A 16,616-nucleotide genomic window follows, 5' to 3' on the forward strand; every position below is an offset into this window, starting at 1 on the left:
CTTAAAAGATAGAGGATGTGGATGATCAGCCATGATCACAGTGAATGGCAGTGCTGGCTCGAAGGTCTAAGATGACTGAACTTTATTGCCTTCCATCACTGTGAGGAATGTGGATTCCACTGTAGTGGATGTTTATGTTAAATTTTATTTTATGTGGCTCTGTGTATTGTTGCTTTTCACTAAGTATGGCTGTATGGTAACTCAAATTTCATGGTACCTTAGTTGGTTAAGTGACAATAAACGCGAACTTGAACTTGAAGATGAAATATAATTAAAGCAGACACGTTCCATACATTAGTACACATAGTTTTAAAAAATGCATTTACAGAAAATCATATTGCATACAAACAGAGCAACTGCAATGTGCATCAATATACTGAGGTATTGTTGCTGTGAAGCAAGAAACAAAACTGCACTATATTCAGTCCATTTCCGAATGCTTGAATTAAATAAACCTCTGAATATAAGTGGCTTCAATGCCACGGACAATATGGACTGGTTCTACATCAAGTTGGGCTGGAGAGATGCTTTAGTCTGTTTTGGTTTCAATGAACTACAATTTTATGGAGTTTTTCCACTCAAGGCTACGGCACTTGTTCATCAGTTCATTCTTGTAAGGGAAGACACCAAATTCTGATTTAAATGCCACAAAACATTCCAAAGATGTACAATTTTGTACACCAATCACCCAAGACCGATCTTTTTGAAGGCACTTTCTTGCTATCAATTTTGCACCTTCACCCCAACCCTTTCCCTCCCCCCAACCTAACCCCATCCCCTCACTTACCAATTTTCTCTACTCCAGTCCTCTTGGGCAATGCCAGAAGCTTGCTGAGATATGGTACCACCTTTCTTTACATGGAAGCCACAACTCAAGGTCCTGATCACTTGGTTGGTTACGGCTTCACGAATGGGAACAAAAAACTATTTGCAACTACAGTACACGCCGTCATCAATAACTGATGACAAGAAATCTCACCCACTCCTCCTCAAAAAGCATCTTAAATTAATTTAATGCATCACCCATTGATACCTGACATGAGAGTCAGGTGGTCTCAGGACAGGCTGCAATCTACCCTCAGCAACTGTAGCTTGAAGGAGGAGATTCTGGGCTCAGGCAGCTGCTCTTCAGCGACCAGTGTTGGAAGTTTGTACATGTGGAAAGAGGATCAGGAAATACCAATCCTGGAGATTTTGAAGACTGAGGGCTATGGACCAGCAAGGAAGAAATTAATTTGGGCAAGGAAGGGAGAAAAAACAGAGAAACTCGGCAAGAGAAAATAAGAAATTTGCCCAATTCATTTCATACTACAATAACTTTTAATCATACTTGTAAGTAGCTATCCAATTAATTTTAACAAAAATACATACCAAATGCTTACTAACCCAAACAATGAAAACGGATCATCACAAATGCTCCAAAATCTGTTTATGAACATATGTATAGTTTGTTATATTTATAACAGTACATAAACATTCATTTGTGTTGCTGTAAAATGGAGGCATGAGCGTTGATCGATGTTCTGTGAAGGTCAGTAGCACACTTGATGTTTCTCCTAGTGTGGAAGCCTACACTAGAACAAATCCAATCACTTCTGCGTTAGTGCAACAGTACCACGTGACCAGTGAAGGCACCTCCCGTCAAGAGTCCGCCTAGGTTCCACGTTGCTCAGGAAGGGGCCTCAGCCACTTTGAGTTCCTGCCCTTTCTTCCCTCGGCTTTGTGCCTCGCACAGTTTAAGGATGACGTTGCGGATTTCTTCCCGTTTCTTTTTAACCTGCTGCTGAGGGAACCAGTCCATCAAGTTCATGGGCAGCTCGAAACTCGGAATCGGATTCTGCAAACGACAGGGTGCAAGTATTATTTCAGAAGCCGAGTGCACAAGGTGGGATCAAGGTGTGGGGAAAGAGTTAGTGTCCCACTGCAAGTATAAATGCCGGACGATGCTTTTTTTAAACTTGGAAAACAGTGAAACTCTTATAATCTATTATCCCAACAGTTTAGCATCTGGCTTGGCAGATTCTAATGGCCACACTCCATTTTATTCCACTTGGGTATCTCACAAACTGCAGGAACAGTGGCCGGCACAGTGGTGCAGCTAGTAGAGCAAGGGTTCCCAACCTGGGGTAAATTTCGCCTACCTAGGGGTAAATTTGTTGATTCTGGATTTGGACATATTTTTTCTCATTGACTGACTGTGTTTGGTTCTGGTATATCGGTATCTGTTCATCATTAGTTGTTCATAAATAAGTGAAATAACATTGTTATGTGCTATTAAAGTTGCCAGGGTTAAACGGGACGAAAAGGGGTAGGAACCCCTGTAGTAGAGCATCTGCCTTATTGCGCCTGAGATCCGGGTGTGATACTGATCTTGGGTGCCGTGTGTGTGTGGAGTTTGCATATTTCCCCCAGTGGCCGCGTGGGTTTCCTTTGGATGCTCTAGTTTCCTCCCACATCCCAAAGATGTGTGGGTTTGTTGGTTAATTGGCCCCATGTAAAATTGTCCCTCATGTGTAGGGAGTGGATCAGAAAGTGGGATGATACCAAACTTGTGTGAACGGGTGATTAATGGTCAGCCTGGAATCAGTGGGCCGAAGGGTCTTTCAAACAAAAAAGTCAGCCAGTCAGTCCCATGATGTCATCTGTATACTGCAAAAACCCGCTGTACACTTGCATGGATTGAAGTGAGGTGAGATTTGGCCCAGCTATCGATAAACAAGCCGGTTGATCGAGTGAGGCGGTTGTTGCCGTTGAATATCCCTTGAAGCCTCATCCTTGTGGGTTAACAGGGAAAGAAAAGAATGGAGAGCCATGTTTTTTCTGCTCAGAGGGTGGTGGTGGGTATATGGAACGAGCTGCCAGAGGACGTTATTGAGGCAGGTACTATAACAGCATTTAAAAGACATTTAGACAGGTACATAGAAAGGAATGCTTTAGAGGGATATGGGCCAAACGCGGGTAGATGGGACCAGCTTCTAGCGAGAGGTTGGGCCGGCTAGAACTTCATTCCTTGGAGCACAGGAAGCTGAAGGGTAATCTTATAAAAGTATATTAAATCATGAAGAGAAAAGAGAGGGTGAATGTCTTTTACCCACGGTAGGAGAATCAAAAACAAGTGGACATATGTTTGAGGTGAGAGGAGCAAAGTATAATATAAACCTGCAGAGCAACTTTAGCATTCAGAGAGTGATGGATCTATGGAACGAGCTGCCAGAGGTAGTTGAGGTACCATAAGAGTATTTAAAATACATTCGGATAGGTACATGGATTTAGAGGGATATGGGCCAAGGTTTAGAGGGATATGGGCCAAATGCAGGTAAGTGAGACTAGCTTTACTTTAGATTTTAGAGATACAACATGGAAACACGCCCTTCGGCTCACCGGGTCCGCACTGACCAGCAATCACCCCATATTTAGCACTATCCTACACACTAGGGTCAATTTCCAATTTTACCAAAGCCAATTAGCCGACAAACCTGTATGTCTTTGGAGTGTGAGGAAACTGGAGCACCAGGAGAAAATCCATGTGGTCAAGGGTAGAATGTGAAAACTCTGTATAAACAGCAATCGACGTCAGCATCGAACCGGGTCTCTGGCACTGTAAGGCAGCAACTCTACCGCTGCACCACTGTAAAGCCATGTGCCCACAGCTTAGCAGGGGCATATTGGCTGGCATGGATGAGTTGGGTCGAAGCGCCCGTTTCCATGCTGGATAATTAAGACTGCCTATCATTACAAGGGTAAAACTCAACCAAATGCTTTCCTGTCCTGAAACTACTCCATAAGCCACAGTGAATGCTGATACCAACCTCAAAGAAGCTCTCGACGTACTGCAGGACGTACACCCCACAGTCGCTGAAGTTGTCCTGCTGAGGAACACGAGGGTTGGAACCCTTGATCATGTCTTTGGTGAAACACCTTCTGCTCCCCTTCCTCACTTCCCACTCCACTTCAAGGTACCTGTTCCAAACATCAAGAGGCGGGTAGTCAAATAGTTAGAATCCTCCAACAATTTAATAGCAAATCTCAAAAGGCAGAAGGTAACTGTTGCAGAAAAGTCCTTACTCTCGCAGAATTTTAACCACGTTTGTTCGACTTGGTCCACGCAGAGAATCCATGATGAGAATGCACGGCCTGTGAAAAAGATTAAGATGTTGAAGCTGCAAGTGATTTGTTTTATTTTAGCCATTGTAGATCAGTACAGCACAGGAACACGACCTTCGGCCCGCAATGTCTGTGTCGACCATGATGCCAAGCTAAACTCATCTGCATGTGCATGGTCCAATCCATTCATTCTTTACATATATATATATATACACACATGCCTAGCTAGATACCCTGCAGACTATTGCAACAGACTATTGGCAGTTTGTGGTCTGCAGGGGGAGCAGCCGAACCGGTCCATGCTCGGGGGATCCAGCGAATCGTGGCCTGGAAAGTGGAGGCCGCCAAGCCACCGCTGCTAGTCCCCCCCAAGACCAGAGACCGGGAGGATGGAGTCGGCGACAACGATGGACACGACGGGAGAGGAGCAAGGCTGGTAGGAGAGGAGAGGGAATCAGGGTCTGGCCATCCCTGTCCTCAAGGTCAGCAGCAGGAGGCACCCCCTGGGGAACAAAGCTGGATGGGCAAGGAGAGGGACGTTGGTTGCTGGAGGCCCGCAGCAGCCTGGATTGGGCAACGCTCATAACTGGACTGGACTTGGAAAGTGCATGCGGGATCAGTGGACTATTTCTGTATAATTGCTAATTATATGGCACTACTCAACTGGACTGTTTGGCAGGACATAATTTCACCCATTACCTGCCACGCTTTTTCCCAACCCCACTTTTCCAGCTTTCCTCTCCCCCCCCCTACAATCTGAAGAAGGGTCATGACCCAAAATGTCTCCTATCCATGCTCTCTTGGGATGCAGCCTGACCTGCTGAGTTATTCCAGCAGGGTGTGTCCATTACAGATTACTGATGCTTCCCATCACCAGTCGAGTCTGGAGTACTCACTGTTTGGAAGGTTGCTGGTCCCAGGGCACAGTCTCCGAGGAATTGTCTTCTGCCGTACTCCCAGTATCGTTGCTGTCCTCCTGAACACCAGCAAGAGTCAGCGTCAGGTATAATCGATTTTCACAAACTCATGAAAAGTACACAGTTTTAAACAGCAAGTTAAACTCACCAATTTTTCTCTCAATATCCAACCAGTACTGTTACTGAGATATGGAGAAACGATTTGAAGTTGATCATTTGAATTGCTAACCTTTACGCCAATTTTGTTAGGAGTGGGTAGCAAGAACAGAAAATGCTGGAAACACTCAGGTCAGGCAGTAGCTATGGTAAGAGAAACAAGAGTCAACATTTTAGGTATAGGACACTTCATTTCCAATGAGGGCCCCAGACCTGAAACATTAACTCTGCCACTCATCCTACAGATGCTGCACGACCTGCTGAATGTTTCTGAAATTTTCGGTTTTCATTTCAAATTTCCAACAAATCAGTAGTTTTCTTTTTGATTTTCATATTTTTAGGAGATGGTAGTGATGGTGGAAGTGTATCTATCTGCTGGCTAATTATGTCAAAAAGCCAGTCTTTAGACTTTAGAGATAGTGCGGAAACAGGCCCTTCGGCCCACCTAGTGCACGCCGCCCAGGCATCACCCCGTACACTAGCACTATCTTACACACTAGGGACAATTTACAATTTTTACCAAAGCCAATTAACCTACTAATCTGTACATCTTTGGAGTGTGGGAGGAAACCGGAGCACCCAGAGAAAACTCATGCGGACACAGGGAGAATGTGCAAATTCCATACAGACAGCACCCATAGTCAGGATCGAACCCGGGTCTCTGGCGTTTTAAGGCAGCAGCCCTACCGCTGCGCCATTGTACCACTCTTAGGTACTGTACACTATACTTAGGTACGTGACAACAAAGTATCATTGAGCCACTGTTGTTATGGATTCTCAAATGGAGGTGAATATCAGTGATAAAAGTGAATATCAAAGATAAAAGTCATGGAGAACTACAGATGGGCCGGGAATGTTGGTGGGTATGCATGGATTTTGCAAGATTGAGGTTTATTCTTGTTACGTGTACCGAGGTACAGTGAAAAGCTTTGATTTTTATGCAATCCAAACAGATTGTCGCCAAACTGGCAACTCTGTATACTCAGTGTACTACGGCTATATACTTGCACTGCATCTGAGATGCTTATCTAATATGTATCTGAGCGCTATGTATAGTGATACTGGTACTAAACTGTAAGCAAAAATGAATTCCACTGTAGCTCAGTACATGTGACAAATAAAGTCCCATACCATAGATCAGAAAATACTATACGTAAATACAATCAAGTCAAACACAAATAAAATAGGTAGAGCAAAATGGGAAGGTATATCATGCAGAATATGGTTAAAACACTCAAAGATGAGCACAATAAAACATTGTACAAATGCAGAAACAAGGGAACTGCAGATGCTGGCTGACTTTTAAAATAAATGTACTCCTGCCATTTGGACAGGTACATGGATAGGAAAGACTTAGAGGAATATGGGCCAAACATGGGCAGGTGGGACTGGTGTAGATGGGATATGTTGGTCGACATGAGTGAGTTGGGCCAAAGGGACACAAAGTGCTGGTGCTCCACAGTGGGTCAGGCAGCATCGCTGGAGAACATACAAGTTTTGGGTAGGAAGGAATTTAGGTGCTGGTTTACACCGAAGATAAACAAAAAAGGTTGAGTAACTCAGCGGGACAGGCAGCATCACTGGATAGAAGGAATGGGTGACGTTTCGGGTCAAGACCCTTTTTCAGACTGAGAGTCAGGAGAGAGGGAGACAGAGATAAGGAAGGGTGAGGTGTGAAAACGAGTCATCAAAGGAGATGCAGTTCAAGGAGACTGCAGAACAGATCATTGTTAACTAGGAGAAGGTGACAACAAAGCATACAGAGATATATCCAAATGTGAGGTGCTGTTCCTCCAATTTGCACTGGGCGTCACTCTGACAGTGGAGGAGGCCCAGGACAGAAAGGTCAGTATGGGAATGGAAGGGGGAGTTAAATTGTTTAGCAAACAGGAGATCAGGTAGGTTTAAGTAGACTGAGTGGAGGTGTTCAGCGAAACGATCGCCGAGCCTGCACTTGGTCTTGCCGATATATAGGTGTCCACACCTGGAACAGCGGATAGGTAGAGGAAGTGCAAGTGGACCTCTGCCTCATCTGAAAAGACTGCCGGGATCCTTGGACAGAGTTGAGGGATGAGGGATAGGGACAGGTGTTGCATCTCCTGCGGTTGCAGGGGAAAGTATCTGGGGAGGTGGTGGTTTGGGTGGGAAGGGACGAGTTAACCAGGGAGTTGCGGAGGGTTTTGGGTTGGAACCCTTCTTCATACTGTATAAATGTATGTCATCTTTGCTGCTTCAACAGTAGTTACAATAATAATAAAAATCCAGCTAGAAAACTGCTGCCTCTTACCACGGTGACATTGGCATCAATTCATAAATGTTTGATACTTTTAATATTTCCCCATTGTCATAAGTATCATTTACTCATGCAAAGGCTCAGACAAGTTATAATCTCACCTGACTGTATTCCTGATCTGGCAAAAAGTCAAAGGGATCTTCACTGTCATCAGCATAACTGACTTTGATTTGCTTTAAGGCATCTGCTCAGAAAATTCAACATGCATTAGCAGTCTTAATCCTGATGTCAAAAACACAGCCACCAATTTGTGAGAATTAAGCAACGGACGCTTCAACAGAACACACTAAAATCAGCACAAATTATCGCATGTCAATAGACTTAAAAAACGGTTTCAATAAACATTTTGCCCTTGAACTGCAATGCAAGGTTGTGGACAGTCAGAACCCTTTTCCCCCAGAATGGAAATGTCAAAGACTACAGGGCATAGCTTTTAGGTGAGAGGGGCAACATTTAAAGCAGATGTGCAAGGCAAGTATTTGGGTTTTTTTTTTTTTAAACTGATGGTGGTGTGTGCCTGGAAAATGCTGCCAGGGGAGGTGGTGGTAGCAGATAAGATAGGGGCATTTAAGAGGCTTTTACATAAGCATATGGTTATGCAGGGAATGTAGTGATATGGATGTCAACCATCACACAGAGCAGAGAGAAATAAACTCTCCCAGCATCACCTCAGCCCCTGTGCATTTGTGGTCACAGGTGTCCCCTATCCACCAACAGACCTTTCCCAAAATGGAGCCCCGGGACATTGGATGTCCTGCCCAGGAGGCCCTCCACGCGGATTGTTCGATGAGGAAAATGTCATAATCATACAGCATGGAAACAGGCCCTTCAGCCCAACTTGCCCACACTGACCAACATGTCCCATCTACACTAGTTCCACCTGCCTGCATTTGGCCCATATCCCTCTAAACCTATCCTATCCATGTACCTGTCTAATGTTTCTTAAATGTTGCAATAATGCCTGCCTCAACCATCTTCTCCGGCAGTTTGTTCCACACACCCACCAACCTTTGTGTAAAAATGTTACCCCTCAGGTTCCTATTAAATCTTCCCCCGCTCACCTTAAATCTGTTCTCGATGCCCCTACTCTGGGTAAGAGACCCTGTGAACTTACCCAATCTATTCCTCTCATAATTTTGTATACCTCTATAAGATCACCCCTCATCCTCCTTTGCTCCAAGGAATAGAATCCTAGCCTGCTCAACCTCTCCCTACAGCTGAAACCCTCGTGTCCTGGCAACATCCTCGTAAATCTTCTCTACACCTCTTGCAGCTTGGCAACATCTTTCCTGTAACATGGTGTCCAGAACTGATCACAATACTTTAAATGTGGCTTCATGAACAACACGAATATAATTGCAACATGACCTCTCAACTTCTATACTCATACTCTGACTGATGAAAGCCAATGTGCCAAAATACTTTTTAACCACTTTATCTACCTGTGACGCCACTTTAAAGAAACTATGTACCTAGATCCCTAAAAGTTCAATGCAATCCTGCCCTTGTGATGTCCAGGTCACCAGTCATGCCATCTTCTGCCCAAATCAATAAATGCAGAGGCTAAACCTTCAACCAGGTGACTGGTAATGTCAAGGTACATAAAGCAGCTCCCGTTAGTACATGGTTGTTAGTGTTTATGGTCAATGTGACCCCAGACATCCAGCTTTACATTTTGCAGTCTCATATTATGCACAGAACTGGCACATGAATAAACCTCGACTCACGTGAACATAGAACACAGAACAGTGCAGCACAGGAACAGGTGCTGAACATGATGCCAAGTTGTATTAAAAAGCACACGACAGTACAGAGCAGGAAAAGGCTCCTCAACCCACAATGAGCACACCGAACATGACACCAAGTTAAACTAATCTCCTCTGCCTGCACGTGATCCATATCCCTCCTGTCCCTGCGTATCCATGTGCCTATTGAAAATTCTCTAGATTTCCACTAGACTTTAGAGATACAACATGGAACAGGCCCTTCGGCCCACCGAGTTCACGCCGACCAGCGATCACCCCATACACTAGGACTACCCAACACACGAAGGATAATTTACAATTTTCCCAAAGCCAATGAATCTACAAACCTGTACATCTGTGGAGTGTGGGAAAAAGCTGAGCACCTGGAGAAAACCCACGTAGGTCACAGGGAGAAGATACAAACTCTATACAGAATTGGATTGGATTGGATTGCACCCGCAGTCAGGATCGAACCTGGGTCCCTGGTGCTGTAAGGCAGCAATTTTACCACTGTGCCTCCGTGCCCCACTACTCTCTGTAACAACGAAATCTGCTGTGCACATCTCCTTTAAACTTTGCCCTACTCACTATGAAGCTTGTACTCTTTGATATTTGATATTTCCATCCTGGGAAAAAGTTTTGACATTGCTCGTTAATAAACGGGTCCCAAAACATCATCTATCCATTGTCTCCAGAGATGCTGCCCGACACGGTGACTCCAGCATTTTATGTCTATCCACGACATTTACTTCATGTTCACTTTCAGCTGTTTCATGAACATTTAGAAATCTTTGACATGGAATTTCACTTAAGATTTTTCCCAGCCTACTAGTGCAATTATAGAGTGATCTTTACCTAGCTGTTTTACTTCCAGGCCATTTTCACTCTTCTGGCTGGAGGTTTGGTGATCATCTGGCTCGGGGCTCAGCCGACTCAAGTGGCTAAAGACTTGATTAGCTGCAGACAAGCATCGCCTTGTGTGGAGCTTATCAAACTCCACACTCTCACAGTTACTGCCAGTGCAGAGCTCTGGCACATTGTCGACGGGGTCAGGAGTTCTTCTCTGCCCATCGGCGGCTAAATTCTCAGTCTCCGAATCCTCTTGCGACGAAGTGGGGTTACTGCCACTCTCCGCTGGGGCAGAGCTGCAGTGCTGCATTCCTTCGTTTTCCTGCGACTTCGCATTTGGTTCCTTGCACAGGCCAGGAAAACAAATCACTGCCAAGAACCAATGAGCCCTGCAACAGAATCAAAAAGTAAAATGCTCATTTATTTCTAGACAATAAGAACATTTAGTTCAAGCTGCTGGGATAAACAAATGGATGCAGACTTGATTAACTCATTGAGAACTTCTCAGGTGCAGAATTAGTGTAAAGATATGTAAAATGATAACATCTCAATGGACCTTGCACAGTGTCCTCCATAATGTTTGGGACAAAGACCCATCATTTATTTATTTGTCTCTGTACTACACAATTTGAGATTGAAAATCACATGTGGTTAAAGTGCACATTGTCAGATTTTAATAAAAGGCCATTTTTATACATTTTGATTTCACCATGTAGAAATTACAGCAGTGTTTATACATACCCCATTTCAAAGCACCATAATGTTTGGGACACAGCAATGTCATGTAAATGAAAGTAGTCTTGTTTAGTATTTTGTTGCATATCCTTTACATGCAATGACTGCGATTCATGGACATCACCAGTTGCTGGGTGTCTTCTCTGGTGATGCTCTGCCAGGCCTGTATTGTAGCCATCTTTAGCTTATGCTTGTTTTGGGGGCTAGTCCGTTTCAGTTTTCTCTTCAGCATATAAAACATATGCTCAGTTGGGTTCAGATCAGGTGTTTCACTTGGCCACTCAAGAATTGACCATTTTTTAGCTTTGAAAAACTCCTTTGTTGCTTTAGAAGTATGTTTGGGATCATTGTCTTGCTGTAGAATGAACCGCCAGCAGATGTGTTTTAAGGCATTTATTTGAACTTGAGCAGATTAAAGTGTATAGACACATCCTGAATTCAACATGCTACTACCATCAGCAGTTGTATCATCAATGAAGATAAGTGAGCCAGTACCTTTAGCAGCCATACATGTGCAGGCCATACCATCCCCACGATCGTATTTCACAGATGAGGTGGTATGCTTTGGATCTTAGGCAGTTCCTTCTCTCCTCCATACATTGCTCTTGCCATCACTCTGATATAATTTAATCTTCGTCTCATCTGTCCACGACCTTTTTCCAGAACTGTGGTTGCTATTTTAAGGACCTTGGCAAACTATATTTTTGCAGCTAACCAGTGGTTTGCATCTTGCAGTGTAGCCTCTGTATTTCTGTTCATGAAGTGTTCTGCGGACAGTGGTCATTGACAGATCCACACCTGACTCCTGAAGAGTGTTTCTGATCTGTCGGGCAGGTGTTTGGGGATTTTTCTTTATAATAGAGAGAATTCTTCTGTCTTCAGCTGTGGAGTTCTTCCTTGGCCTGCCAGTCCCTTTGCGATTAGTAAGCTCACCAGTGCTCTCTTTCTTCTTAATGATGTTCCAAACAGTTGATTTTGGTAAGCATAAGGTTTGGCTGATGTCTCTAACAGTTTTATTCTTGTTTCTCAGTCTCATAATGGCTTCTTTGACTTTCATTGGCATAAATTTGGTCCTCGTGTTGATAAACAGCAATAAAAGTGTCCAAAGTTGATGGAAAGACTGGAGGAAAGACTAGGTGCTGAGAGCTCTCTTATACCTGCATTAAGGTTTAAACACACCTGAGCAATTACAAACACCTGTGAAGCCATGAGTCACAAACATTATGGTGCCCTGAAATAGGGGGTGGGGGGAAACTATGTATAAACACAGCTGTAATTTCTACATGGTGAAACCAAAATGCATAAAGATACGCTTTAATAAAATCTGACAATGTGCACTTTAACCACATGCGATTATTTTCTATTACAAATCTCAAATTGTGGAGTACAGAGGCAAATAAATAAATGATGGGTCTTTGCCCAAAACATTATGGAGGGCATTGTATTTATCTAATATGCAGTAAATCGAGGGATACAGATCATGTGGAGGCAGATGAGATCGGTTTACTTTAGAATTAGAATTAGAATTAGAATTACCTTTATTGTCCTTTACCTTTACACTTTAGAGATACAGTGCAGAAACAGGCTCTTTAGCCCACCGAGTCCGCGTCGACCAGCAATCACCCCATATACTCGCACTATCCTACACACTAGGGACAATTCACAATTTTACCGAAACCAATTTACCTACAAACCTGGACATCAATGGAATTTGGAAGGAAACCAGAGCACCCGGAGAAAACCCACGTGGCCGCAACATACAAACAGCACCCGCAGTCAGGATCGAACCCGAGCCCCTGGTGCTGTAAAGCAGCAACTCTACCACTGTGGTGCCCCTAATTACCTCAGCACCATGTTCAGTAGAGACATTGTGGGCAGAAAGCCCTGTTTCTGTAAATTTCTATGTTCTTTTTCTTAATAAACTCCTAAATTATAGGGTCATACAGCACGGAAGCAGGCCCTTCGGCCCAACTTGTCCATTGTGACCAATGTGCTCCATTAACACATGTCCCACGGCGTTTGGCCCATGTCCCTCTAAACCTTTCCTATCTGTGTACCTGTCTAAATGTCTTTTCATTGTTGTTAATTATTGTCTTAAATGTCCATTCTAGATGTATGAATTAATTCGTCTCACTTGGATTACAGTAATTGAGTCAACACAAAGGAAATATCTGCCAGTGTTTCAACACGGAACGACCACCCTGTGAGTTTAAAACAAAAAAGACAAAACGTTGGAGGAACTCAGCAGGTCAGGCAGCATCTGTGAGGGAAATGGACAGACAATGTTTGGATTTGGACCCTTCTTCAGACCCATCCCAAACGTTGCCTGCACCTTTCCTTCTCATGGCCCGCTGAGTCCCTCCAGCACTTTGTGTTTTGCTCAAGATTCCAGAAGTTTTGTGCATCTTCTGTGCTCCCAGTGACCTTCGTTTAGACAAGTCAACCGCCTCACCGATCGCTTGCATGTTCTTAAACGAGGGACTTGTGAGGGGAGAGATTTAAGAGGGACCTCAGCAGCAACCTTTTCAGAGTTTAGTTTATTGACACTTGTACCGAGGTACAGTGAATAGTTTTTGTTGCGTGCTAACCAGTCAGCGGAAAGACTATCCATGATTCCAATCGAGTCGTCCACAGTGTACAGATACAGAATAAAGGGAATAACGTGAAAAACATTTGTGCAAGATAAAGTCAGTAAAGTCCGACCAAAAGATGGTCCGAGGGTCTCATTGGAGGTAGATAGAGGGTAGGCCTTATTTGGAAGGAACTGCCAAAGGAACCTATAGAAAGGAATACAATTACGACTTCTAAAAGACATTCAGACATACGCACGGATAAGAAGGGTTAAGGTGGCTATGGGCCAAATGCAGGCAGGTGGGACTAGCTCAGTACGCCAACTTGGCCCAGGCCTATTTCTATGATGTACAGCTCTCTGACTCTTCTTTGGTACGTCTCAAGGCCATTGCAGACCATGTGACTTAAATAGATACAATGAATTGCTCTATAATACTTACGTTTCATTTATTGGAACAAATACAAAGTCCTTTTGAAAGAGATCTACATGCCGTGTCCATGTTTTCACCCTGGCATGACGACGCTGTGGTAATCTAAAAAAAAGACAAGACATGAGAAGATTTAAAGTTACGAAACATGCCTATACTCAACATGGTTACTATGCTGAGAAAATACGCTGGTGTACAGTGTATACAAATGAACAGTGGAGTGATTTAGGGCGCTAGAGCTGTTACCTTACAGATCCAGAGGCCCGGGTTTGATCCTGACTACGGGTGCTGTCTGTACAGAGATTGTACCTTCTCCCAGGGACTGCGTGGGTTTTTCCGGGTGCTCCAGTTTCCTCCCACACTCCAAAGACATACAGGTTTGTAGGTTAATTGGCTTCAGTAAAAATTGTAAATTGTCCCCAGTGCGTAGGATAATGTTAGTGTTTGGGGTGATTACTGGTCAGCATAGACTCGGTGGCCCAAAGGGCCTGTTTCCGCGTTGTATCTCCAAAGGCTAAAGTCAGTGCAGATCTTCCTAAATTAAGATCTTCTTAAGATTAAAAAATAATAATTAAGATTAATTAAAATATTTGGCATGAAGAACCAGAGGGCAAGAACCAGAGGACATTGGTTTGGCGAGGGGGGGAAGATTTAATAGGAACCTGGGGAACAACTTTTTTTTTTACACAAAAGGTAGGAATGAGCTGCCAGAGGAGTTAGTGGAGGCAGATACTTTCACAATGTTTATAAAACACTTGGAGAGGTACATGGATAGGATAGGTGTGTAGATATACAGGCCAAACAGGCAAGTGGGATGAGTGTAGATGAGTGGCTGAGTGTAGATGGGGCATCTTAGTCAATATGGCCAAGTTGGGTCAAAGCACTGTTTCCACGCTGTATGACTCGAAAGTGGTAGATCAGTAATTCGTTTAGGGGTTGTGGCCATTGCTGGTTATTTCTACCTTGACTGTCCAACCTTAAGGGCGGTCACAGTGGCGCAGCGGTAAGGAGTTACTGCCTTACAGCGCCGGAGACCCAGGTTCGACCCCGTCTACGGGTACTGTCTATACGGAGTTTGCACGTTCTCCCCCGTGACTGTGTGGGTTTTCTCCAAGATATTCGATTTCCTCCCACACGCCAAAGACGTACAGGTTTGCAGGTTAATTGGCTTGGTGTTTGCGTAAATTGTCCCTCGTGTGTGTAGGATAGTGTTAACGTGCGGGTGTTGCTGGTCAGTGCGGACTTGGTGGGCCGAAGGGCCTGTTACCGCGTTGTATCTCTAAACTAAACAATTAAGAATTGTCCATGTCTCCATGTCCTGGAAGACATTAATGAACAGAAGGCTTTGTAGTTTCATAAGTAACATTCCTGAGACTAGTTTTTAAATTAATTAATTTCTGAATTTTAGATCCTTGGAGCCCATGGTGGAATTTGAACCCCAATCTCTGGAGCAACGACTCTGGCCCAGTGCCTTGCTCTATCCTATTATACCCACATCACAGCTGAGTTTAGAGATACAGTGTGGAAACAGGCTCTTCGGCCCACCGGATGTACGCCAACCAGTTATCACCCGTACACTATTTCTGTCCTACAAACTCGGGGCAATTTACAGAAGTCAATTATCCTACAAACCTGCACATCTTTGGGGTGTGGAGGGAAATCGGATCCAATGGTCACAGGGATAACGTGCAAATTCCACCCAAACAGAACCTGAGGTCAGGTTCAAACCAGGTCTCTGCGGCTGTGAGGTAGCAATTGTTACGCTTCGCCACTGTGCTGCCCAGTTGACCCTGGAGTGTATGTGCCACGCTGCATAGCTCTCCGTGGAGCTCACATACTGCCCTTGTGCCGTTCTGTTCCCACCAATGCTGGCAGCACCAACCCCACTCAGCCAGCAATGCTGGGCAAGACGGGTGAAGGAGATCAGACACTACCCACGTCTTACTCCAGATATCAACTCCTCTCTCACATCAAGATAATGTGGATAATATTAAACCCACATCCACACAAAGTTGGTGGGTACAATCCATTATATAGTGAGGGATCAGAACCAAAACCATATAGTCTGATGAAGGGATCAGAACCAAAACGTCACCTATTCCTTGTCTCCAGAGATGCTGTAGGACATGCTGAGTTACTCTAACATTGTGTGTTTGTCTTCAGTACTATCAGTATACAGGTGTCACACAGCATAATGCATCAACTAATGTATCTTGTGAACCTCCTACTCTAATCAATGCAAGTACTGAGTTCCAGAAACATGTAGCAAAGGCAATTCTCTACAGCACCGATTCCCACAGGTGCTTTCTGACCATCTCCCCTGATATTGTGCGGGCTGAGAAACATGATTAGATGATCTGATTATAGGCCACAGCGCACTGAAGCCGACCATCCTGGCCTGAAATGCACACTGCAATCTCTGGGTAAACTCCACCCAATAGAGAAGGCAGGAGAATGGGGTTGAGTGGGGAAAGATAGACCAGCCATGATTGAAAGGGGGAGTAGACTCGGCTGGCTGAATGGCCTAATTCTGCTCCTATAACTTATGAACAGGACAGGACAAAATTTCACATGGTCTTCTGATCCAAAAGATTGGCTCTTTTAATAAGATTTGTACATTCACAGAGTCATAAAGCACGGAAAGAGGCCCTTCGGCCCAATTTGTCCACACCGACCAAGATGCCCCATCTACACTAGTTCCATCTTCCCGCATTTGCCCCATATCCCTCGAAACCTATCCAATCCTTAGAAGATTGAGGGGGGATCTTATATAAACTTACAAAATTCTTAAGGGGTTGGACAGGCTAGATGCAGGAAG

General features: G+C 44.2%; 1 protein-coding gene across 5 annotated transcripts in view; it reads right to left on the bottom strand.

Moving 5' to 3' along the window:
- Positions 1–248: 248 nt before the first annotated feature.
- The window catches only part of senp6 (SUMO specific peptidase 6), a 78,577-nt gene continuing 62,209 nt past the window's right edge, over positions 249–16,616 (bottom strand). For 4 of the 5 annotated variants that reach the window (XM_033025667.1, XM_033025666.1, XM_033025670.1 and 1 more), the window contains 7 exons: positions 13,811–13,903; positions 10,071–10,453; positions 7,572–7,654; positions 5,001–5,080; positions 4,066–4,134; positions 3,810–3,960; positions 249–1,837 (listed from right to left, as the gene is read on the bottom strand). In XM_033025667.1, coding sequence (XP_032881558.1) covers positions 1,670–1,837; positions 3,810–3,960; positions 4,066–4,134; positions 5,001–5,080; positions 7,572–7,654; positions 10,071–10,453; positions 13,811–13,903 — 1,027 coding nt within the window. In that variant the 3' untranslated portion in view covers positions 249–1,669. The remainder of the gene's footprint in view (positions 1,838–3,809; positions 3,961–4,065; positions 4,135–5,000; positions 5,081–7,571; positions 7,655–10,070; positions 10,454–13,810; positions 13,904–16,616) is intronic. The other variant, XM_033025668.1, reaches the window with a different exon arrangement.

Source organism: Amblyraja radiata, chromosome 8, assembly GCF_010909765.2.
Source record: "Amblyraja radiata isolate CabotCenter1 chromosome 8, sAmbRad1.1.pri, whole genome shotgun sequence".
Classification (NCBI taxonomy): Eukaryota; Metazoa; Chordata; class Chondrichthyes; order Rajiformes; family Rajidae; genus Amblyraja; species Amblyraja radiata.